General features: G+C 46.4%; 1 protein-coding gene across 1 annotated transcript; it reads left to right on the forward strand.

Moving 5' to 3' along the window:
* Positions 1-3,520: 3,520 nt before the first annotated feature.
* On the forward strand, positions 3,521-4,828 carry FOXB2 (forkhead box B2). The gene has a single exon (XM_028090365.1). It carries the CDS (start codon positions 3,521-3,523, stop codon positions 4,826-4,828), a length of 1,308 nt encoding a protein of 435 aa, XP_027946166.1.
* The last annotated feature ends 20,637 nt before the right edge of the window (positions 4,829-25,465 follow it).

Raw genomic sequence — 25,465 nt, forward strand, 5'->3', positions numbered from 1 at the left:
AGGAGGGGGGAGAGAGGGAGAGCGCCTCCTCCACCACCACCACGGCCCAAGCTCGCCAGCGGGGCCCTGAGCCTCACCGAGAATCCCCCAGAATACTATGCGGCGGCGGCCCCTCTCTAAAATGGACACACGTCCCGCGCTCCTTGTCAGCGCTCAGCCCTGCAACTGCAGCCTGGGCTGCCGCGGGCAGCTGGGGCCTCGGAGTAGGAGAGCACTGTCTACCCTTGGCCCGGCCACCCGCAGCGCGAAAGCTTGAGGCTCGAGGCGCTTCTCTCCACCTTGGCGCCTCCGCTTTGGTCTAGGTGGCGCGGAGCCGCTCAGCCAGCTGAACGCAGTTGGCTCGCGGAAGCCGGAGGCTCGCGTCCCCAGGGCCGAGCCCGACGCAGTGGCCTGGGTCTGCGGTCTGCGACGAGCTCGCTCACGGCTTTACTGTTCAGGTGAGGCGCACCTAAGGCTTGCCCGGCGCGCCCTTGAAGGGCCCCTCCCCTCGCTCTGTCCCCAGACGCCGCGGAGTCCCCTGGCCCGACGGGAACGTCCCGGAGCTGCTCCCAAAGAGGAGGCGCTGCGGAAAACATACTCTCACAAGGCGTCGACAAAAGACACCTTTGCCCGCGCTGCGTTCAGGGCCAGAGTCTTAGAGCACTTAGAGCACCCGGCACGCTGAGCTCCCACCGGCGGCCTTTGGGCGGCTCCTGGGCCTGGAGAGGGCTGTTCTCGCACCACATCGGGCGAGGGAGAAAGGGGACACCCGGGCTTTAGCTGCCGCTTTAACTGTGGAATTCCTCCGTGGCTTCGTGAGCCCAGGGGGCCGACCGCTGCTTGGCTCCTTAAACTGACTCAGTGGACTAAAAATCCCTCAAAAACTCCGTTGGTGGAAGAAAAGTTCCCAGCACGGAGTGACAGCGAATGCATCCTCCTCTGAGATTATCTCCTCTCCTTAGGACAGGCCGAGAGACTGCTCTTTTACCCCCGGGGGGGCTCTGTTGCACTCTTCACCTTAACACCTGTTCTAAAACGTCTGCTGGCCTGATACAAATTGGGCAAATAGCACTAGCCAGAAATCTAGCTCCTGACTAAAGATGAAAATTACCTATCTGCCCCACTCACCTAACTCCTATGAAGAGGAAGGGCTGGACAGGCAGACAGCCCCTCTCATGGTCCTGCCCTTGGGCAGCTCACCAAAAGTCGGAAGCCAAAAACAGCGACCTGGTGTCGCCAAGGCTGGAGGGTAAAAAGAAGTCTCCCAAGCAGTTTGGGCCGACAGCCTTCTGCCTTCGCGTTTAGGCAGGGAAAAGAAGAAATTAAAAACCCAGTGAGACACAGTCCCTAATTGCTCTTTTCTGCTCAAATGGTGGACCTGGAAGGCACCCGTGAAATTTCCAACTTCAGACATCTCATTTTATAAATAATGAAACTGAGGCCCAGAGATGGGAAGACGGTATATTTTCCCCCTAAACTCCGCTTTTCCTCCCAGCCAAACGGCAAAGGCAGCCAAAACCAGAGTATAACTAACTTCCCCCGTGGTCAACTGGGATTGCCCATGGGTGTGCGGATGCGTGCAGAGCAGGAACCTGCTTCCTGGGTCCCAGCCAGCACCAAGACCTCCTGGCTGCCTCTCAAACAGCTTCCTCTCACAGGTCATACCAGGGCCCTGTGGACTGATCATTTTGACCCCCTATTTAATTGCAATCAGCTTGCTTCCCCTCAACGTGCTAAGAATAGCAAAGACCCCCGTTAGGACTCACCCAGGTGATGGGACCTGTGAGCTCCCAACTTCTGGCCCCAGCTCAGGTTTCACTACCCCAGAGGAATGCCTCACTCTGTCCCATCTACCCGCTCCTAAGAAGCGCGGTGGAGCCTCAACCCACCAAGCCCTTACTATCAATCCTAATGCCCTGGCTACTGTCTGTCTCTTCCTCCAGACAGCTGTCCCGGAACGCAAAGAACCGTCTCCTGCAGCCCTATACCTGGCGCCGATCACGGCCCGACACACAGTTGGTGCGCAAGAAAATCGTGATGAAGCTGGCATTTGACGAGAATGCCCTTGGCTCCTCTCCTCATTAGCTTTTCCCTTCAACCCTCTGGGCATTGGGATTTCTTGCAGAGAAGAGGCCTCGAGGCCACGGTGCCCCGAACTTGGCCCAGAGTGGCTAGTCTAGGAAACAGGTAGTTTAAGGAGCGAGAAGTTCAGAGCAGGTAGGTGGGAAGCGGGAAAGTGAAAGGGAGGGGACAGGCGGGAAATACAGGAGAGGAGAAAGAAAGCCGTGTCCTGTCCCCCCCTCTGCCAGGCGTCGCGACCCGGGTGGGTTGCAGCAGCGGGGACCGCACCCGGCGCGGCTCTCCCCCGCCCCGCGAACAGCCTGCGCTCCCCGCCCCTCCCGGCCGGCAGTGAATGCTGGGGGTGGGGGCGCCCCAACTGTAGTGGAGGAGGGGGCGGGGGCGAGGCGCGGCGCCTTCGTGCCCCTTCTTCAGCGAGAGCCGCGGCGGCGGCGGCGGCGGAGTCCCTCAGCCTCGGTCATGTGATAGTCTCGAAGCGCGAGCTGCGGGGGTCTCCGGCGTCTCGGGGACCATTACAAAACGCAGCCAGGAGAGCGCGTCGCTGCCACAGCCGCCGCCGCCGCCTCTCCAGCTCAAGACGGGCCCGGGAGAGCGGCGGCAGCTGCGGCGCGCACCGCGGAGCGGGCCCAGGCCAGCCTCGCATCCTCCCGGCCTTCGCAGCCGCCCCCTCGGGCCCACAGCGTGCGCCCCGCGCCCGGCGCCCCCGCCCCGCCGCGCATCCCGCCCGCGCCGCTGCTGCAGAAACCAAACTTTTCCCCCCAACGACCGCCTGCAGCTCTCTCCCCGGCTCTACTGCGAGCGGCCAGAGAACAGGGAGACGCGGGCTGCCACGAGCTGAGCTTCCTCCTCCTTACCTCGCCGCTCCCCTCCAGGAAAACCACAAGTCCGGGGCGGGCTGGCTAGCTGCCCGACCAGGGGGCAGCCTCCTGGGCGCTGCAAGTCTCGCCGCCCCGGCCTCCGGGAGCACGACCGCCAACTCGGATTTAAAGGGCCAGAGTCCCGCCTGTCCTGTCCCTCTTCCCAGCCCGCTGGGCCGGCGCTTCCCTCGGACCGAGAAAAAAGCAAAAGAGGAGACCGGAAGGGAACACGGCCCTGCCGACGTCTCCACCGCCAGCTCCAGCGCTCGGTCTCTGACCACCTGGGGGAAGCCGCCGGGAGGGTGTGGCGGGGAAGCTGGCGCGCCCCGCCCGCCACTCTGCGCGCGGGTAGGCCACCGTCGCGCCAGAAGTTGAGAGTGGCGGAAAGCTGAGCTCGCCCGAGAGGGCGGCAGGCGCGGAGCCCCCCAGGCAGCTGGCAGAAGGCCGGAGAGAGACGGCGAGAGGGTCTGGGGACGGAGAGGGCGGGGTGGCAGGGCTGGGCGGGCGGAGTGGGGCTTAGTGGAGACAGCCAGGCCCCGGCAACCGGGTGCGGAGCGGCACTGCCGTCCAGTGGGGGCCGGAGGGCGGTGGAGGCGCCGGGGGCGATGCCGCGGCCGGGGAAGAGCTCGTACAGCGACCAAAAGCCGCCCTACTCGTACATCTCGCTAACCGCCATGGCCATCCAGCACTCGGCGGAGAAGATGCTGCCGCTGAGTGACATCTACAAGTTCATCATGGAGCGCTTCCCCTACTACCGGGAGCACACGCAGCGTTGGCAGAACAGCCTGCGCCACAACCTCTCCTTCAACGACTGCTTCATCAAGATCCCGCGGCGGCCGGACCAGCCCGGCAAGGGCAGCTTCTGGGCGCTGCATCCCGACTGCGGCGACATGTTCGAGAACGGCAGCTTCCTGCGGCGCCGAAAGCGCTTCAAGGTGCTGCGCGCGGAACACACTCACCTGCACGCGGGAAGCACCAAGGGCGCGCCGGGTGCCGGGCCCGGAGGGCACCTTCACCCCCACCACCCGCACCACCCGCACCACCACCACCCCCACCACCACCACGCGGCCGCGCACCACCACCACCACCACCACCACCACCCGCCCCAGCCGCCGCCGCCCCCGCCGCCGCCGCCGCACATGGTGCATTATTTCCATCAGCAGTCTCCTCCCGCCCCGCAGCCGCCGCCGCACCTCTCGTCGCAGCCCCCGCAGCAGCCGCCCCAGCAGTCGCAGCCTCAGCCGCCGTCCCACCCGGGCAAGATGCAGGAGGCGGCGGCGGTGGCGGCGGCGGCGGCGGCAGCGGCGGCGGCGGCCGTGGGCAGCGTGGGGCGCCTGTCGCAGTTCCCGCCCTACGGGTTGGGCTCAGCGGCCGCTGCCGCAGCAGCAGCAGCGGCGTCCACGTCGGGCTTCAAGCACCCGTTCGCCATCGAGAACATCATCAGCCGGGACTACAAGGGCGTGCTGCAGGCCGGCGGGCTGCCCTTGGCGTCCGTCATGCACCACCTGGGTTACCCCGTGCCCGGCCAGCTTGGCAACGTCGTCAGCTCCGTGTGGCCGCACGTGGGCGTCATGGATTCGGTGGCCGCCGCCGCCGCCGCCGCCGCCGCGGCGGGGGTCCCCGTGGGCCCGGAGTACGGGGCCTTCGGGGTGCCGGTCAAGGCCCTGTGCCACTCGGCAAGCCAGAGCCTACCTGCGGTGCCGGTGCCCATCAAGCCCACCCCCTCGCTGCCGCCGGTGGCCCCGCTGCCTCCGACTCTCACTGTCCCTGCGGCCGCGCAACAGCCGCCGGCGTCGTCCACCGTGTGCCCTGCGACTGCGGCCTCGCCTGCCGCCTCCTTGCTGGAGCCCACCGCCCCGAATGCGGCCGAGAGCAAGGGCAGCTCCCTGCACTCGGTGCTAGTGCACTCCTAGGGGACACGGCGGGCGGGGAAGACGAAGGCGTGCAGGGACTCCCGGCCCTGGACAGCCCGGGAGGGAGAAGGCGCTCTGGGGCTGGGCAGACCTGGCGAGCCTGAGCCTTTGCGGCAAAGGAAGGTCTTTGAACATACAAACCCGAAAGCGGATTCTCCAGTGGTCTGAATAAATATAACACTTCTGGTGTCTGTGTTTATACTATGTTGTACAATCAGATTAATGAAAGGCAGTTTTCAGGTAAGAGTTTCTATTGTAATTAATATTGTAAGTCAATAAGTTATGGGGGGGGAGCGAAGGAGTTTGGGGAAGCCTCATTCGCTGGCAAATTGGAAGTGGATTTAGACCCTCATTCCTGGGAGCAGAAGCTGGAGGAGCTAAGCCTCCCGGGGAGAAATCCAACAGAGAATGACGCTTAAAACAGACCTCAGCCACCAAGTTTCTCGCCCCGGGCAGCGGCCTCTCGTGAACATCCAAGACAAAACTGCTATTCACTAAGGAAATCTCGTTTTATTTAAGAAGGAAAAGAGAGAGCATTTTCATATCGTTATCTTGCTGGTCAGTTAAATGGCGAGGACACGGTACCATGAATAAAGTCGCTGGGGGGGGTGGGCAGCAGGAATTCCACGAAGAATCTTGGGAAACAGTTCAGTTTCTCGCTCTGACCCGGGGGTCGAGAAGGATGGAAGGAAGAGCTAAAGCAATTAGTTTGCACAAAACAGAATGACAGCGGCTTAAAGAGCAAAGCGCCGGATTCCAAAAGTAAAGTTCGGGGAAACACAACCAAAGAGAGACAACAAAGGCGGCTTTTTACCTGCAATTCGTTTGTGTATCAATCGGATGAGCCGTTAAAGGAGCCCCAAAATAATGTTACTTCCCACGATCCGTTCCATTTGGGATTTTCAAGGGGGAAAGCAAATCATCTGCATCATGGGATTTTGTTCCTCTAATCATGAGTGCGAGAAAAACCAGCCACGTCACCCGACAGTATTGCTCCTCACGCTTCCAGGAGCGTTTCTTGGCTGTTGCCTTCCAGCCTCCGGACAGATGCGAGAGGATGACGACCCCGTCACTTTGGGGCGCCGCCGTCGATTTGGTATTCCGAGCGCTGTTTGGGCGCCGACGACTCTCAGGCGAATTCTTCAGCTTCAGTTCGTCAATTGGAAAAGAAACTTGCCGCTGTTGCCCCTTCCCTCCTTTTTGAGCTCCAGGAATAGCACTTTACTCGCAACAAACTTTTGGGAACGAAGGGGGGCGGGTAGGGAGGAGGCAGCGGCCCTTTGCCTCTGAGTCACCTTGGGCTTGTGTCCGCGCCGCGTTCGGGTTGTGACTTTGTGACAAGTTCATGTCTGCCGGTGTTGTACACGGTGTTCTCCATTAAAGCTTCTCTCTGGATATGCCGCGGCCCGTGTGAGGATGTTTCGCTTCTCGGGAGAGGAGGCGGCAGTCTGAGCGCCCACTGGGCGGTCAAGGGACTTTACAAATCCTCCCCCCTCCCCTTTATTTCTTAACTTCAGAGCTTCATAAGGGTGAGTTCACTGGAGAGCCACGACCAGGGACAAGCGTCCTCCATTGCTCCTTTTATCCGTTGCCGCGATTACCTCCTGGAATACCACCCATCCTTAGGCTGGTTTCCTGAGCCCCAGCCCACCTCCGTGCAGGGGACTGCATTAGCAAAAACCCGCAACAGGGAATTTTTTGTTCCCACTTGAGGTTCGCTTCAATTCACCATCACCACCACCCAACACCCTTCCCCTTTCCTACTGGCCCGGAGGGCGGGCCAAGACGGGGACTCCCGTACCCTTGGGTAGGTGCCCTGCGGCGCCCCCTTAAGTCTGGAAGGCAGACCCGGGCCGGGAAGTAGGTGCCAGGTCTCTGCCACTGCCACCGCGGCCGAAATTGACGAGGAGCGCAAGCCCCGCCACAGAAGCCTGGGGGACCTGTTGCGCGCCCGCTCGGGGGGCGCGTCCTCGGCGAGCAGGGCCTCGGGAGGCGGCGGCAGCCTGGGGTCCAGAGCCGCAGAGCGCTGGGCGGGCGAGAACCCCCGGCCCCGCGGTCCGCTCTCCCCGGAGAGGACCTGCAGGCTGCGGCCGCCGCGGAGCTGCACCGGGAGCGGGCGAGGCGGCCCGGCCGGGTGCGGGGGACCCGGCTAGGCCCGGGGAAGCCATGGCCCGCTCTCTGCTCTCCAGCCTCGAACAGGGCTCCATCTTGAACCGACTTCCCTCTGCCCAGCCAGCCCCAACGGAAGCCTCCTCTTCATCAGAAGGGAAAAAAAGGGTCAACAAGATGACCTGCACACAGTAATGACACTGAGTGGAGGGAGGGAACGGGGGATTTTGGTTATATCTTAAAACAGGTGTTTCCACACATCCATTATTTACAAGTCGCATCTCAGCGTGCAGCTTAGTTTTGGTGTCTCCTAGGAAGGTCTCAGTTTAGCTCACTAACTCCTTGAGAGCTGGAACAACTCCAGTGTCTCCCTTTCTTTCAACTTGAGGCTCTGCAAAGTTTTCTGCAGGGTTTTCCTCTTCACTAGTCTGATGCTGGTGAAAGAGAGAAAAGAAGGGGGGGACACTGACATGGGGGTCACAGATTTGGAGGGACTTTTGAGTCTGGCTTCTTTGTGAGATGGTGCCTAGAAGTCCTGGGGTCAGGAGCCCTAGTCTAGGTAAGTCAATTGGCTGGAAGAAGGGGGACACAGAATCCCAGGGGTTTGTTCAAAAGAACACCCCTTCCTTCTGGTCCAGCTGCCCAAAAGGTGTGCTTTTTTAGCGGTGCCCAGGGCCCCACTTCCAGGAAAGGGGCACAACCCAAAGTGTCCTTTAGCACCCAGAGAGCTGGCCTAAGTGGGTCTGTGGGCTGAGAAGAAAGGAGCCTGTGGGCCACAGCAGCAAGAAATGAGCAATTGACCCTCACAGTTTTCCTGGACCCTCTTAACGAATTCCCTTGAACCCCCTCCTACCTCTGTGTGGAAAGCAAGGGTGTTTTGTATTTACTGGAAGGAAAGAGAAAAAGGAGAAAGGAAGGCCAAGTGAACTTACAGATGATTCTACCCAAATTTTTATCCAGGAGGAGATCCAGGTACCCAAAGGAAGCAATGCACGGCATTGACAGTGGGAATTGACCTGGGAATGCATGCAAATAAACAAGGGTGGGGGGAGCTTGCTGCCAAAACTCTGATCCCACGGGAGGTTCCAATCAAAGCCCCAGACAGTAATACTATCCTGAAGACCCCTCTTAACTAAGATGGGATCTGCAGTCTGACTGTATTTTGTGGGGTTTTATCCCCTTAAGCAACCACCACGCCATTCCCAAACCAGGAACCTGGCAGGATTAGTCTTGGCAGACCTCTGAGATACCAGGACTGGGAAGACCCCGGTCCTGAGGCTCACTGCTCATCACCAGAATCGGATTTTCATACCCATGTGCCATAAAACATCCATTCTAAGACATTGGAACCAGATTCAGTGCTTATTTTAAACATGTTAGTAGGGGTCAAGCCATTAAAAAAAAAGTATTTTCATGTCCTCGTAATAATCAAAGTATATAGAGAACTACAAAAGCTAATAAGAATAATAAATTGATGGTAATATTTTGGTCAGCCTCTCAAATGAGTATGTGATCTCATCTGATCTCATAGTATTCGCTCTCCAGCAACAGGTTGAGATAGAGGGAAAGTAAATTCTAGATAGAAGTGAGATGCAAGTAGAGACACTTAAAAATGTATGACTATCTCAGTTCACACGTTTAATAAAATCACTCTTCATATGCTAAGTACTAGAGGACAGAAGGTGAACTTCAGGTTGCTTAGCCTCTATTCCACTTATCTCAATGCACAGGACCCCGAGCAAGAAGGAAAGAAGCAATGAGAAAAGAGAAAGATTTCAGTGTAGATACCTTTACAATAAAGGTAAGAGGAAAACAACTTGTAATCATCCATTTGATAGTATTTCCTTGGGAAGCTGAGACAAGAGCTAAGGGCGGAGGGAGGACAAATCTATTTTAGCTGTGATCTCTAGGAGAACAGGCTCTCCTGCAAAGGCCAGAATCGGCACAGTTGGTACCTGGCACTTAGGAAGCTTGTCAGTCAAGCTGGCTTGTGGTCAATTATCTCCTTAAGTAGACTGGCATTAGTCCAGCCAGGGAGGAGGGCTGGTAGCATCCAGAGGAATCAGAGCCAGTTAGCCGGCAGGGGTACTGCTGAACTCTAAGCATCTTCGCATGGGGGGTTTGGAAGGCTGATCAACACATCTCCTCCTGGGATTCAAAGGTGACATTTGCCGGCTTGGCACTAGTACAGAAAGACTCCAGAAGAGTGTGGAAACAGAATGCCTTAGGAGGAAACAAACAAACAAACAAAAAACATTGATCCTCAAAACCACCAATTCTCCTTAAATTCCATTCACTGACAAAATCACCATCTCTGATATGCACAAAATTATAGAGATCCTGGTAAATTGTGGTGGGATTTGGTTCCTCCACTGGACAAGAATTCTCGTTCTTCATCGTACCCGACTATGAAATGGGCAGAAAAAATAGTCTGGGGGACACATTCAGGCTTGGATGACGTGGCAAGGGTTTGAAGTGGTAGTAGTGTTAAGCGGACTATGATGATACAATTCTGCGTGGGGGAGCAGGGGTAGGGTGGGGGTTGGCATCAGAGATGGGAGAGTAAAGAAAGGGTTTCAAAAGCCAGTGATAACCTCTTTGTAGGTAAAAAGGCAGAGTGGGGATTCGAGTGGAGGTGGGAAGTCCTTGAATTCCAAAGGGCAAAACAGTTTCTTCAAGTCCAACGTTTTCATTTTGCTCATTTAAAGTATTTTCATTAACTTTATCTGTCAAAGCTGAAATGCTACCTTATACCCTTTAGGGGAGATTGAAGAGATCTGCCTGGGATTTCAGTTCAGTCTTAAACCATTGTTTAAATGGTATGAGTTTGGCAAAACTCCAGATGTACTCTGTCCCAAGCACTTTTCCCCCTTAACTATCCCCTGTGTATTTTAAGGAAAATTTAAGCCACATGTTGGCTCTTTTTCCCTTGCATCCAAATGTAGTTTTATTGAATTTTAGCATGGTCCATGAAATTCAAATTCTGAGTTTTAAACTATAATATATTCATATGATCTACAATGCAGTCACATGATATGCACATATATCATTAAGCAGAAAATAAAGCATCTGAGAACTATAGTTGTATTATTATAGTAACATTTCTTTAGACTGAAGAACCATACTGAGAATGCCATATTAAATAAGGATCTTATAAAATTATCAAAAAATTCAGAGAAGCGAAATTAGTGACTCATGAGAATATTTTTAAAAGAATACTGCTAAAAAGATATTTTGATTATGCTTAGTTTGATCCAAATAGTTGTTTCCTGCCACAAGGAACAGGTCTTTTGTGTGCACAAGACACCCAGGCTTTGCTTGTAGGTCACAGACCTCATTATTGTGGCATCATTTAAAAAATGCATTGAAATAAGCTCTCCCATCTGAGCCACTTCCAGCCCTGTCAGCACCTTCGCAGACAGCGTGTTTTTACTGTTACTGCAGATGAATGCTTAGTAAGAAGGGAGCTGGAGAGCTATAGTCCAGGCCCAGCTGAGCTAGATTCATTCCAGAAAGGATCCACAACATCGAAGCACACAGATGAGAAAAGGGAAAAGGGGGGAAAGGGGGGAAGGGGGAGGGAGGAAGCAAAGAAAGAAGCAGAGAGAGAGGCAGATGTATGCATCTAATATTAACAAAGCAAAAAAAAAGGAATTATAATTTTCTAACCTAATATTGCTTTGGTTTTCTCTCTGGAAACTATAGATCAATTTTTCTAATGTATGTGTCTATAACACTACTTACCTGAAATAATCTGGTCTTGAAAATCATCTCTTAAAAATGTTTCTTAGTGGGGCGCCTGGGTGGCTCAGTTGGTTAAGCGTCTGCCTTCACCTCAGGTCATGATCCTAAGGTCCTGGGATCCAGGCCAGCATCGGGCTCCCTGCTCAGCAGGGAGTCTGCTTCTCCCTCTGACCCTCCCCCCCCTTATACTCTCTCTCTCTCATTCTCTCTCTCTCAAGTAAATAAATAAAATCTTAAAGAAAATGTTTCTTAGCTAGAGGGGACAGGGCATTGTATAACTAACTGGCAACCTCATTTACTGCCTAAAAAGAAGAGGCTGTAGTCTTCCTAAGAATTCATCTCAGGTGAGAATTTGGCACCATGAATTTTGTTGCTATTTATTTTATAGGGATTAACCTATATCCCCACAGGGAAATGTTTAAATAAGTGATGCTATTTATATACTATGGAATATCATGCAGCCATCACAAATAATGTTTATGAAATTTTACTCATATAGAAAATGTTTACGCACCAAATATAAACAGTGGTACCTTTAGATTGGTGAAATCGTAAGTCATCTTATTTTCTTGTTTTCCATATGATCTCGATTATTTTGGATTGTCTGTATACACCAATCATGTTTTACTTTTATAATCAGGGGAAAGATTACTCAAAGATCTCTCCAGCCAGTACAACTAACATTTCAACAAAATATAAACTATTATTTTTCAATGTAGCATCTTAAGTGTGGGGGGAGAGGTGAAGAACTGACTGATTAAAATGTACTTTAAAGGCAAAGAGCTGCAGAGAAGATGGAACCACATACATCCTGCTGTGCTTTGACACGACCCCCTTGCTGCAGACCCTTCTGGTGGGAAGAAAAGGAGTGTCCCTTTTAGGTTTTGACTCTGGAGGAATTTTTGTGAGAATTGCTGTCCCATAAAACTGCAAAGGGAAAACTCAAAAAGGCTGAAATTACAAAGAGGGCTTGCTAAAGAAAAAAATCCCACTCTCTCTCTCTCTCTTTTTTTTTTTTTTTTGTAATCTCTATACCCAACGTGGGGCTCAAACTCACAATCTCAGAATCAAGAGTCAAATGCTCTTCAGACTGACCCAGCCAGGGCCAGGCGCCCCAAATCTTGCGTTCTCTTATTCCTTTTTCTACTAGCTTTTTCTCTTTTCATCTTTCACATTGCATGAAGTTTTGAAGTAGCCTCAAATCTTCTTGAAACTAGGCAAGATAATGAGCACTAAGTAAATACATTCTGCTAGCTTAGGCATTTCCTCCCAGATGAAAAATAATATGCAGTTTTCCCAAATAGTAATATAATTTTCCTTTTTCCTAGTTGGCAAATCTTTTTTGTGTAGTGACAATGTTTTCAAGAGGAATGTTTTAGGGGCTGCGTGGATGGCTCAGTCGATTAAGCATCTGCTCTCAGCTCAGGTCATGATCCCAGGGTCCTGGGATTGAGCCCTGAGTTGGGCTCCCTGCTCAGTGGGGAGCCTGATTCTCCCTCTCCCGCTCCTGTTCTCTCTCTCACTCTCTATTTCAAATAAACAAAATCTTAAAAAAAAGGAATGTTTTAGATACTACTTGTACTAGTACAAATAAACCTGTATTATGTTTTCCCTGTCTACACTGAAATCATTTCTTTTCAAAAAAATGCAGAAGTCTGGGGCACCTGGCTGGCCTCAGGCAGCAGAGCATAGGACTCTTGATCTTGGGGTGATGAGGTTGAGCCCCATGTTGGATGTAGAGATTACTTGTAAAAATTTTGTTTAAATTAAAAAAATTGCAAAAGTCTGTAACTACCCAGAATATGCACATTTTCAGAAGACTAAACATGCCTCAACTATTATCCCAGAGACCTCATTACCTCTAAAAATGACCACAGGTCACTGAGATTTGGGTTTTTAAATAAGTTGCACTGGAGAACTAAAATTGTTGAAATTATAAGACTGAATTTTTAACCCAAGAGAGCCAGAGAATCAAAATATGATCAAATATATCTCACTTCACCAGCTTAGAGAACAAAATAACATCCTATTTCTTTGATATACAAAAATTTTGAACCCTCTTCCCAGTTATTACTGGAAGACAATCTTTTTCCCTGCCAGGGAACCCCAGGCTGACTCAGGCCTGGTTACTCCCACCTTACAAAGAAAAAAATGTAAAGTCAAATCAGTCTGCTAACATTGCTTCTCAAAGTTGAGGTGCATGTGAATCATCTGAGGAGGTTTTTTTTTTAAGATTTTATTTATTTATTTGACAGAGAGAGAGAGAGACAGTGAGAGAGGGAACACGAGCAGGGGGAGTGGGAGAGGGAGAAGCAGGCTCCCCACTGAGCAGGGAGCCCTACTTGGGCTCTATCCCAGGACCCTGGGATCATGACCTGAGCCAACGGCAGATCCTTAAGGACTGAGCCACCGAGGTGCCCCCTCGGGAGGTTTTTAAAACACACTCGGCTGGGCCCCACCTCCAAAGATTCTGATTCAGCAGGTGTGAAGCAGAGCCTGAGATTATACATTTCTAATGAGCTACCAGGTGATGCTGATGTTGCTGGGCCCCAGATCACACTCAGGTTCTGGGCTGAAAGAGATTTTTTTCATTAGTTTACCTCATTAACAGCTGTCTCAGTCCATCAGAGATGCCCAAATATGTTTGAACTTTAGTTAAGATCTCTATCTTTTTTTCTCTCAAAAAACTCGCGGGTGCCGGGGCACCTGCGTGACGCAGTCAGTTAGGCATCGGACACTCGGTTTTGACTCAGGTGGTGGTCTCAGAGTCGTGGGCTTAAGCCCCAGGTTGGGCTCCCTGCTCAGCTCGGAGTCAGCTTGAGATTCTCTCTCTCCGTCTCCCTCTGCCCCTCCTGCTCCTGTTCTCTCTTGATCTCTCTCTAAAATAAATAAAACCTTTGGGGGGAAAAAAAATCTCATTGGTGCCTATCAAATTTACCCATCCCCTTCCCAGTTGTCTCAGTAACACATAGTAAGTAATGCATAAGGGAAACAGAAAACCCCCCATGCCCCGGAGCCGGAGCACTCCCCACCATAAGTCACATCAGGACAGAGTAGTTGGGTTGGAAAGCAGCAATTTTATTTCATCAAGGAGGCAGCTGAGGCAGCAGCTGCTTGAAAAGCAAATTCGTAAACACTAGAGCTAGAAATCAGTTGTCTTGGGGTCCCTGGGTGGCTTAGTCGGTTAAGCGTCTGCCTTCGGCTCAGGTCATGATCCCGGGGTCCTGGGATCGAGTCCCCAGTCAGGGAGCTTGCTTCTCCCTCTGCCTTCCGTTCCTCCTGCTTGTGCTTGCTCTCAATCTCTCTCTCTGTCAAATAGATAAATAAAATCTTAAATAAAAAAAAGTCAGTTGTCTTCTTGCTGTTCCCATCTTTACATCATAAGCCAACAAACACCTTTACAAAAGCATTTTAACCAATGGGCTTAAGGAACTACCATTTCACTTCCTTAATGTGGTGCAATTCTCTTTGCAGACCACACTTCCCCTTGATGCTTTATCTTTATGTCAACTATTTTATATAGGGGAGATAGGTTTTATTCTGAGTTTATATGTACAAAGGCTTCGATCTAAAACTTGGAGGATGGAGCTCATGCAGCTGTTCAAATGATGCGTAAATTTAGTGAACTCACACTTTGCCTAAAAATGGAACCACTCAGACAAATGTTTACAAAACCGCTTTGTTTTCATAGTGTGCATTCTAACAAAACAAATGTTACCAGGACTCAAGCTAGGGTCCCCTCTAATCCTTGAGGGTTCATGAAATTTTCTATAGCCTTATCCCATGTTCTGTGACAGATTCACATGCCTGTCTCTCTGGGGACTTACAGTCCGTGGCTTGCTTTAGAAGATATCTAAGGTATAGAGGCTTTGTTGCTTAGTTATCTCTGGCTTATAACTCCAGCACCCACAGACCTGGTTCACTTTAAGGATCATCTCAACCTAAAAGCATACTACCCCCTTTATTTGCAACCATTCCAGGTGTAAAGGGCATGAGAAGCAAACGCCAATGTCTTGAAGATTTGAGTTTACTTTACTTCATTGAATTTAAATATTTATTATTTTTAAAAGTACTTCTATCGTCTCTCTACCAGGACTTTCTCGGATTGTCTTTGCCATCCAATCTAGTCTAACAGTTTGCTTGGCCTTGACTCTGAGTCTGTTTGATCTCCCCCACACCTCTCCAGCTGCTTACTTTGCCCTTCACCCTCCTCCACCCCAATTCCCACTAACTTCTTATGAGGGACAGTTTAATTCTCTTTCTCTCTTTGGAGCCTGTAACCATTGGGACCTCTCCTTCTACAGTGAAAGTTGTCTATCAAGGTCTTTTCCTACATGAAGGCAGCTCTTTTTATAAGAGGAACTAAGATGTTAGCTATTACAATCACAGTTTTAAATCTAACTACCCACACGTCTCCATCCCACTTGAATAAATTGAGCATTTATTCAGTACCGTAGGACGGGACCTATGCCAGGTGCTGACTATAAGACACGTTCCCTGCTGCGCCAACTATTAAGCTATTGTCTCTCATCTCCAAGCCTACCCTTTCCTACTCTGCTCCGTGAGGCTGGAGCTGGGACTTTGCAAGCCATGTTTCTGCTTTGCCTGCTGGCTATATGTTGAGTCCTGGTACTATGGGCCTCTAGTGATAGTTAGCAACAGTGGAAAAAGAAGAAGGGATTTGCTCCTTTCTGCATGTTCCTTCTGGGGCTTCCTTTCTGCTTGTGATTCCTGAAGGCGTCGTGCAGGCAAAACGTCTCCACCCTGCAGTGCCTTCTTGTAGCAGCAGCTGAATCCAGTTGGAAGTTTTCCCAACGCTTGAAGAACCAGCCTCATCACGCCCCACCTCGGAGATGCCAGCACCCGTTAGCAGGTGCGCCCTGCGTTCTGGGGTTTGGCTCCTGGGGCTCACCTCTGAGTTTCTGAGGGTTAGTAATTCCAACTTCTTCCCTTTGTACTCTCCAGCCTAGGCGTGGTAGCTGCTTTCTGCCCTTGCTACGGGTGTGATAGTATAGAGCTCTCTTTCTACACATTCTGTTATAACTATTCATTATATTAAATTCTGTTTGTAAAAATAACTGGACTGTTATCCTGACTGGATTTTGATGCATCTGCCCCTAAGGACCCGATAGTCTGAAGCAGAAGACCATCTCCTCTGACAAGGATGTGTACAAAGTAAGTGCAGGGAAGCATGGAGGGAAAAGTTCAGGTTCAAATTTATAATATTTATAATATTTATAATATGAAAAAATATGCATAGGCATAGATATGCTAATACATATCAATCAAGAAAACCATTAAAAATGTCTTTGCTTTTAAAAATAATAAAATATACCCTTTGAAAATAAAATTGCTAAAGCATGAATTTATAGCAGCATAACCTTGTGTTGTCTGCAGGACTTCATTGCAACGTGGCTTTGAGAAGTGGCACAGGTTTGCAGATAAGTTCTGCGATCGCGGTTTGACAGACCCACTCCAGCAGCCAATGCCCCAGGATGAGGCTTTTCCAGACCACACTGTTTGACCTTCACTCTTCGAGAGTCAAGGAACAAAATGATCCACTTCTCCCGGGAAGGTAGGAGGCTAGAGAGCAAAGTGGTAAAGCAAACAATCAATTGAATAAAGTCAAAACTAATCAAATAGGTCGAAGGTAAATAGAGTGGTTTTTGAAATTTCTGAATTTGACCATTCTGCTTATAGATGTAATTTGAGGATATTGACTTGTTAAACTAGTTACAATAATTAAGTAAGTAGTCAGTGAGCAGCCAAAGCAGAGCTCTTCACTGGAAAGATACTGGCTCACCTTAAGCCCTGTAAGAATGTCCCATAAAAAAATAGCAAGTTGGAATAAACACACATCAGGGACTTTGTATAGTTTTCTATTAGAGCAGCAAAGATATATTTATAAATAGTAGTTTTGACAGAGTATTCAAGTGCTTTACAAACCAAACATCTATTGAGGAGCTTAAGAGAAATTTGAGCATTATAGGGTCCATGCCAGATTAATTTTGATGTCAAAGAACAAGTTGGCCCACTACCTACTATTTTGCTGCTTTGATATTAATACTTGTGGAAACTTTTTGAAAGCTTCTAAAGATATCTTTCTCATCTTTGTATCTCTACCGACTAATATAATCCCTGACTCATGATAAGTTCTTAAAGATTTGTTGAAGAGGAAGAAGAATTTAGTCAATACAGTGTGCCATCCTGATTTAATGAATATTCAGATGTGTAGACCATCTGCCTGACTGTTTAAATAATAAAAACAAAAACAAAACCTTAAATAACTAAATCCTAATAAGTTGAAATGGCTTCAAGAGAGACTGAAATTCAGGTACTTTGCCAAGTTCATTTAGCTACTTTGTGATGGAGCCAAGATTTGATCTTGGGGCTGCCAAACTCACACCCAGCTCTCATCCACAGTCTTAAACTGCTTCGAAAAGTCTCAACCTCTTGGTGTTTTGGTTTTCACATCTGTAAAACTGGACAAAGAATACCTAATTAGGTTTAATTTAACCAATAAATAAAATTCAGTTTGTTGACAATCAAAATTGAAATTCCTATTTTCAAAAATCTATTGAGAAATGTTTCTTAGTAACTGGAGACAGATTGAAAAAAAAAAACTCTCCTAAAAATTAGTATGATTTAGTAAAGGAGGCCAGCTGAAAGGGGGAAATTGTTTCGGACAGTATTTTTTTTTTTTTTTAAACTAGATCCAGGCAATATTTCTTACAACTTTTCAGGGCTATGTGATGATTTTAAAACCATATTTATAGAAACAATTTCCTGGCTTTAAATTAATTTTGGTATTATATGGTATTTACTTAAAAGTAACTCTTCCTTGTTTCAAAAATATTAAAAGCATACTAAAAGGAAAATTGTAAAATGATTTGAACATTATTTAGAATGAAATTTTGGATTATATCATGGCAAGAAGGCAAACCTTGAAACTGACTGTAATTAAAAGTTCCTGTGAAAATGTGGACTCACCCAAGATGATGAGCAACAATGTGCCATATAAATCATAACGGCTCTTAGCACCCCCGGCATATTTTTTTCTATTTTTCTCTTGGGCTCTCAATTCTTTCTATATCCAACTATTAAATTGTGTCTTTCCTTCAAAACCCAACTTAAAAACCAACTCTTACAGTGCCTAATAGATTGCAGGAACATAATACTTCCCTTCTTTTTTTCCAAGGAGTATTACCAATTTTCCTCTACCCTCCTCTGGTCTCTGTTATTAATCTCCCTTTTCCTCATTCTTAGAGCATGTTAAATCCATGACACAGTGTGCCTTGATTTGGGCTGGGTGTGTCACCGGCTCTTCTGCCAAAATGAACTGTATAATAGCAGGGACTTCATCTCTATGGAAATCTTCGTATTTCTCACTGCATGCTGTTTTCCACACCGTATGTACACAATTAATGTGTGTGTGTATAACAGAATTACCCTTGGCTGGTCTCCTTCAAAGCTGATTTCTAAAGAGACAGGTAAATTCTCTCTTGTCCAGCTCCATTTGTATCTCTTGATATCCATTCCATGTCCTGCAACCTGAAGTTATGTGGGACCGATGGTCTCCATCTCATATTCTTGTAACCATTTAGAATGCTCAATTTAAAACATAACAGGTGCCCCAACTGTAGGTGGGCACCTTGCTCCATAGCAGATATAAATTGACCAGGAAGATCATTTTAAAAATTCTAACCCTAGACCTCTTACTGTGAGAAATTCTGGCCTTTGTGAACATCATCCAAAGGGCAACATGGTATAATGAGAAGCACTTGAGCTTTGAACCCCATATCTGAAATTTACTACTTCAGTTGCTTTGATGATAGTAATTGATTTAATATTTGTAGTCTACCATTAATCCTCAAAATAACTGAAGGCTGTTAGTCTAGACCAAATCCCATCCCCATCTGACTGATAAAGAATCTGAGGATCAGAGAGAGTCAACTTTCTTCCCAAGTCAAGTAGGTAGCTAATGGTTGTACTGGGACTAGAACTCAAGGCAGTGAAACTCAAGCCCCAACTCTTAACTTCAAGTGATACTGCTTCATTAAGTTCCTTGGCTTCTCTAAGTTTTCTCATCTTAAAAACCAAAGAAATAATTTCTACTTCATTGGGTTGTTGAGACCGCAGTCCAGTGAACATTAGCTTCCTTTCACCTGGAACTGTGAAACTTCATCAACCTAAATCTATCTGAATTAAGATCTTTGGTAGAAACAAGAAAACCTTCTTTGTATGTAATGCCCTAAATTCCACCTGTGTTTTTCCAACTGGTTATTGACTTCCCAATGACCCAAGTGTTCAGTGGATGCAGAACTGGGTCTCCAACAGGGAGCAAGACGCCTTCCTTAGTCCTCAGCCATTTAAACACATTTGCTGTGAATGATTGAGGACTTTAAAAGAGCACTTGTCACATTTTATTGACAATAGATTTTCTCTCTACAAATAGAAACAATTGTGTTAATTTACATATGTATCAACCCAAGATGGGTTAGCTGTATATGACACTGGTGAGGAAAACTAAGGTCCATCCGAAACTGTCTTTAGTTTCACGAAGAAGAGGAAATCTTACTCCTGCTTCCCACTGAGAAAAATAATGGACAAAGAAAGTACAAATGACCTATAGTACCTCCTCTTTTTCCACAACAACTGGTCAACAACCAGTGATATTATGATGTTGATTTTTTTTTTAAAGCTGGCACATCATCAATTTTCATTTCTTTCTTCTTTCTTCTTCACATATGGTGAGATGAGGTCAATGAATATGTACTTTCTGATGAATCATTTTCTTTTGATCCTTTCCCTAACTCTTATTCAACTGAGACGACATGGAGAACATTTCCAGGGTTTACATGTGACACGATATATTTTTATATATATAATATATATAATATATATATATTATATATATATTATATATATATATATTTTTGTCCCTCAGGTAATAGATGAGGGGACCTGTGTCTAGTGTCTGCAATTCCCTTTCTGCCTATCAGACACTGGGAAAACTACAGAATTGCTCTGAAATGTAGTATCCTCACTCACAAATGGTAGTGCTGCAAACACTTAATCAAGCACTCTACATAAAGAGTGTTACATAAAACACACAGTGTGGTGGGAGGTGTGCAAGGAGGATAACGTTGCCCTGATTCCTCTATAAAACCTTTGCGAGATGAAGTGCTCCAATGCTTTGTTTCCAGCTCCAAAGGTTGATCAGTCTCATTCTGAGGAGGTCATGATAATGGAAGCTCTTCATGAACTGCTCAGTTCGCTAAAGATACTAGAGATGCCAACTTTGGTTATGAGGATAGCAATGCTGATGACCCTGAGGAGGAGGATATTGAGACTCATCACTAACCTGTGTTTAGGAAAGGGTTGATGCAGCTCTACTGGACTTGCCAAGGGTTTCAAAGAAGCAAATAAAACCTTCATGGGCATGGGGATGGGATAAGAAATGAGAGAAGTGTCTGCCTTGATCTACTAGAAGGTTGCTCCATGGAGCCTACAGCACATATACAAACATTGAGTTCAAGTTCTTAGAGATCAGATTGCTGAGCTCTATATTACATGTGTCAATAAACAGCTTAACCCATAGTACAGACAAGATCCCAGGCAGAGTTAGGCAGAAACTCAGACATAGAAGGGTCGGCTGCATTGTCAGTAATTTTCTAGGCTGCTCAATGAAATTTACAGGTTGAAATTTTTCAGAGCATCTCACTGGGAAAAACAGTCCCAGAACTGATAACTCACCCCTCCACATCTGGCTATTTTTAGTACATTGAGTGCTCGTTGCCATAAGAGATCAAACTGACGTACTTGACATCTACGCTAGTTTGCTCCTTGAGTTAAATGAGATTAAAATCTAGGAATGAGAAATTTTTATCTCTCATTTTTTTACATGTGATACCAATACAGTCTCTAAAAGGAATCCCAGAGTCATCACACTCTACTACTATCATTCTTTCAATAAACGTAATTGAGATTCCTGAATTTCTAAATTAGACAGCTAGATGGGTATCATATCATAATTTGTACTGAAGCCAAGATTCAGAACTCTACAGCCAAATATCCACTTCATTTTGTGTAATGATGTGTCATTGTAGATATAATCAGTATGGATAAGAATCTAAAATAAGAGTTCAAAATTATGTGTATAAATCCAAATCCAAATGCTTAATGTCAGAATATATTCATTTCTTACTGCTCCTGTAACAGATCACCACATGCTTAGTGGCTTAAAGCAACGCAGTTCTGGAAGTCAGAAGTCCAAAATCAGTTTCACAGAGTTAATATCGAAGTATTCGACAGAATTGGCTCCTTCTGGAGGCTCTGACTGGACAATCTCTTCCTTTACCTTTTCCCCTGCTGCTAGTAGCCACCTGTATTTGGCCTGTGGCCCCTTCCTTCATCTTCAAAGCCTGTTTCCTTTATCATGCCACTTTCTCCTCTTCTGTAGTCAGATTTCTCTTTGCCTCCCTCTTCACAAGGACACTTACAATGATAATATCGCAAGGATATTATCCCCATCTCAAGATCCTCCAGGATAATCTCCCCATCTCAAGATCTTTTATTTAGTCATATTTGCAAAATCTCCTTTTCACCATGTAAATTAACATTCACAGATTCTGGGGATGAGGATGTGGACATTTTGGGGAGCCATTATTCTGTCTCCCACACAGATGCATCACTCATGATTGAGGGCTTGTGTGGACCTCACCCAGATTTCCTAATGATAAAACAGCTTTTGATTTCGTGCCTTGATTTGTTTATAACAGTGAGTTCTATGGAGAACTCCAACTAGAGTAGCTGGCATTCAAGATCATGAGATGGGATAAATAGCATAAAAGAGAAAGTTGGGGCACCTGGCTGGCTCAGTCTATAGAGCATGTGACTCTTAATCTTGGGCTCATGAGTTCAAGCCCCACGTGCAGAGATTACCTAAAAATAAAACCTTAAAAAAAAAGAAAGTAACAAATTAAAAAGTCCCATTGTACCTCCCTCAGATTAACTGAGGACAGGATGATTTTATATCTCAAGAGATCTCTTGCTTGCCCTCAGTCTCCAAATGTTTAATTAAAAGCACATCCAAAACCAATGAAAGCCAGCCTGTGTTGAAAATCTTCAGGAGTAAACAAAACAAAAGGTACTCAATGGAGATGTATTAATTTTTTATCCAAGTGGTTCCTCCTGGAACAAATTTCTGTCAGTTTTTTATACTAACATAATATAAAAAGTCAAATCCAAAATCTGATTCAGAACAATCTCCTAAAAACGAAATCCAATTTTCCAGGAATAGCTAATTCCTGACACTAGATACTTGAGATGCGTCCTCAAATATCTAGACCAAGTGTATACAATCTGACTAGTTTGTCAGTATAACCATAAAATGTATTTGAAAGAGCTCTTAACCTAATTTAGGGTGAACAATAGATATTTAACTCTGCTAGGCAAATGCAAATCTATCACAAGAGAAATCTTCATTTGACCTTTGAAGTGAGGATTACAAGGCAGGGAGAGTTTGATCTTTCCAGCCTTTAGGATCTCATCCCTTTAAGGGGTGGGGAGAAATGCGGGAAGGCTGGGGGCGGGGGAAATCTGACCTTAATTCTTCTGGGATTGAGAACCACGGATCCACCCCAAGTATTGATATGCAGAGAAGCAGCAAGGGAAGGAAAAACTGGTGAGGATAATTGATCCTCACTTCAATAAAAAGGCAGAGGTTTACACTGTAACACCTGAGGATCTTCACATTTCCTCATTTAAAGAAAATCTATGTGTATGTGTTAATATTAATTGTAAATTTCAGGGGTTCAGGTGCCAATATCTGGTGACTCCTTTATAAACCATATGACAGAGCAGATGTTGTCTGTAATAAGGCAAGCATTATTTTCTAAACTTGTGCAGGTTGTTTTATTTTCCAGAGGATTTATGACCTGTGTTCAAGTAATACAGATCTGCGCATCTAAAAGTTAACTTAAAGCTCAGTTTTCCACTGTTGTCATTACTGAGCATGTGGAGAAACGTTTTGAATTCTAAATAACATTCCCCCCCCACAAATAATTTTATTTGTATTTATCTGTTTTTTTAAGTAATCTCTGTACTTGAAATCACAACCCTGAGATCAAGAGTTGCACACTCAACCAAGTGAGCCAGCCATCTGTCATGCCCCCCGCCAAAAAAGCAATCTTAAATATCTTTTCCAATAATAGCGTGGGATGGTATACTCCATTTGTTTCAATAGTTGTGTTCTTAAAATACAAACTACATTTTTATAACTCAGATTGAATGTTAATAATCCCAAACTCTCACTATGTAAAGAAATTGCTGTGCTTCTGTTAAAGGCAGATTCTACAAAGATTATACATTATTTCTAGTCATGGAGAAACCGAGGCACAAGAAGAATGAGTGGCTGCCCCCAAAACACCGACAATTCTAGCACAGTGAACCGACAGCAGACTTTTGACCTCCAGCCAGAACCATGAAAAATATACTAACTTCCCTCCCTAAAGTTGAACATTTTTTAATTAAGATTATTAACTGCAAATTTAAAATGTTAAAAAAAAATGTAATCCTTTTTGGTCTTCCAAGTCATTGTTTCAAACACAAATTCCCTGGAAAATTACTTGAGTTGTGCACTTCTTCCTGTCCTATGTTGACCCAACCTTAGGTATCAGTGGATTTTGTTTTGTTTTATTATTTGATTAAGTCTCATCCAACCCTTCTCCCTGGCAGTCAAGGGAAACCTCTATCCTAAATGGAAACATTTAGATTTGCTACTTTTAAACTCAAGGATTAGCTTTGCACTTGGGGAATCTTTGGGTAGCATCAAACCCACCCTACAGAATTCTGCAATTTAATTTCACTTATAAATTTAAAGGGCTTACAGCTGTCTTCACAGTTAAATGAGAATTTATGGAGATGTTGCCTTCCCGGGTGGCAGAGGTAATTCCCCAACCGGCAGGACTTCTGCACTCCCTGAAGTAGACGGTTTGACCAAGGAGGGTGAAATTAGCACACACACACACACAAAGCATACCATCTGAGGCTTTCAGAAAATGCAGATCCAGGGGGAAATCTTAGAGCATCAGTTACTTTGAGGATTTTTTTTTTTTTTTTTTTTTTTTTGCTAGATTGTAGTTGGAGAGATTTGTGTGCTTTTTTTTACATGCACAGCTGTGGAGTCTCTGGGGGAGGTTTCTTGCTCTTTTTCATTTTTGCGTATCAGCCAAAAACCAAGATCTAAGCACCAAATCTAGTATCATAAGCCCCACATATGATGTAGGTGATTCTCCAAAGGATGTTAGACAAGGAACTGATTAAAATCCAAGTGGACATTATAGCAAAGAGGCAGTCCTAAGCTTAGCATGATGAGGAGAGAAACAGCTGAACAGGTGGGAGCCAGGGCTTTGTTTTCTAGTTGTGTTTGTTTACTTGGTTCTCACTCTGGCTCTAACTATTCTATACAGACTTGGCCAAATTAATGGAACTTTTGTTCCGTGCTGGTGAGATAAATATCTGTTGTACGAATAAATCCATGAACAAACCTGAGATTGATCTTTGCTACGTGACCTTGGCTGAGCAATTTGATCTCTATGCCTGTATTTCTTTGTCTCATGAATTAATCTAAATAAACTCTAGGATTTATTTTGGTTCCAAATATTAATAGTTAATATTTACAGAGCACTTATGGTGGGTTGGGCAATATTCTAAGCACTTACATATACCAACCTCTTTAATCTTCACAAAATCTTAACAAGTAGTAGTATTATCTTCATTTAACAAATAAGGAATCTGAGAGAGGTTAAATAACTTGTCCAATGTCAAATAGCTTGTAACCGGCAAAAATCAAAATTAAACTAGAAAGATTGAGTCCAAACTCCATTATTCTAATGACAATTCTATATCACCTCTCTAAAATGCTACGGACAAAAAGTGAGGATGTGAATTTTTATGTACTACCTCAAACTAGATCCCTCCAAAATGTAAACATTTTTTTTATTAGCAAAGAATATATTAACCTTAATCTTTGAATCCCACCACAACCTGAATGCTCACTGCCTTCCAAAGACCAACCGTATCTCTTGGTACCCCACCCTCAATGTCATCTCTTGGTTTACCTCATCTTTGGCTCTTATCCTGGGTCTCTGCCTGTGGCTGGGAGAAGATAGGAGAGAATCCATTGTCAATCATTTGAAAACAAACAGGAGCAGAAAGCTGAGTGTTGTGTTTTGGAGGATGCATAGAAATGTCAAATGAAAGTCCAATAGGAAACAGATCACACATTTGAATGAAAGTAATTGGGAGGGTTTATTTATAAACAGACTAGATATTTATAGGGAGCTTAAGGGAACCACAAGGAATAATACACCAACCTGGGGTTAGCAGCAACAGAACTATTACCACACTCCTTGGCCGGAAGGGAAGGGAGTTGTTACCAGAACCGTGAAGGGGAGAGTTTTGTTGATCAGCCACCTTTGGGAGCGTAATGACCTTAGATGGAGGGACACAGCCAGCCTGAGACCAGCCTGTGGAGAGAGAAAGAGAAACTAAATACCTGACCTCACTTTTTTCTCTCTAGTGTCCTGGGAAGGATTCTCACTGGCCAAACCCAACAGGAAACCAGTAGGCCAGGGAGTCAGTTTGTGTAATCCACAGAGTAGCCTCCTGGAGAAGGAAGTGGTGTAGACAAGAATGAAAATTATATGGTGAGGGGCAAATGCAAGATACCTGGCAGACCTACCTCAAGCTGATATTTAGTAAGAGAGCTGCTGTGGGTCC

Source organism: Eumetopias jubatus, unplaced genomic scaffold (genome assembly GCF_037043125.1).
Source record: "Eumetopias jubatus isolate StellerSeaLion01/CBP00866 unplaced genomic scaffold, mEumJub1_p1.0 scaffold_15, whole genome shotgun sequence".
NCBI lineage: Eukaryota > Metazoa > Chordata > Mammalia > Carnivora > Otariidae > Eumetopias > Eumetopias jubatus.

Excerpts from the sequence above, each read along its gene's own strand:
- FOXB2 (XM_028090365.1), top strand. The coding sequence starts at position 3,521 with ATGCCGCGGCCGGGGAAGAGCTCGTACAGCGACCAAAAGCCGCCCTAC.